Raw genomic sequence first — 348 nt, 5'->3', positions numbered from 1 at the left:
AGGAGAGACCGATGTAGAAGAAGTAAATTTTAGTGGAGTAAATAAGAACTCTGGCAACTCGGGTCAGCGTTCTCTGCGTTAGGACACCGAGCGCGCGGAGCGGAACCTAAATGCCAGAGGGTTCGGCTTCCAGGGTGGCGGGCCCACATGAGTGGCGCACCGTCAAGATGGCGGCGGGCATGCGGAAGCGTGGCCGGGTGGGATCCGCAGCCCGGGCAGCTGGATTCTGCGGGCAATGGCTGCGGCGCGCCTGGCAAGAGCGGCGCCTATTGCTGCTGGAGCCGCGCTACACTCTGCTGGTGGCCGCCTGCCTCTGCCTGGCGGAGGTGGGCATCACCTTCTGGGTCA

General features: G+C 63.5%; 1 protein-coding gene across 1 annotated transcript in view; it reads left to right on the top strand.

The window, feature by feature from the left end:
* Window positions 1-133: 133 nt before the first annotated feature.
* ALG3 (ALG3, alpha-1,3- mannosyltransferase) overlaps window positions 134-348 on the top strand; it is a 5,404-nt gene continuing 5,189 nt past the window's right edge. The window contains exon 1 of the mRNA XM_015599976.2: window positions 134-326. Coding sequence (XP_015455462.1) covers window positions 236-326 — 91 coding nt within the window. The 5' untranslated portion in view covers window positions 134-235. The remainder of the gene's footprint in view (window positions 327-348) is intronic.

Source organism: Pteropus alecto, unplaced genomic scaffold, assembly GCF_000325575.1.
Source record: "Pteropus alecto unplaced genomic scaffold, ASM32557v1 scaffold88, whole genome shotgun sequence".
NCBI lineage: Eukaryota > Metazoa > Chordata > Mammalia > Chiroptera > Pteropodidae > Pteropus > Pteropus alecto.
This window is presented reverse-complemented; position numbering and strand designations above follow the sequence as displayed.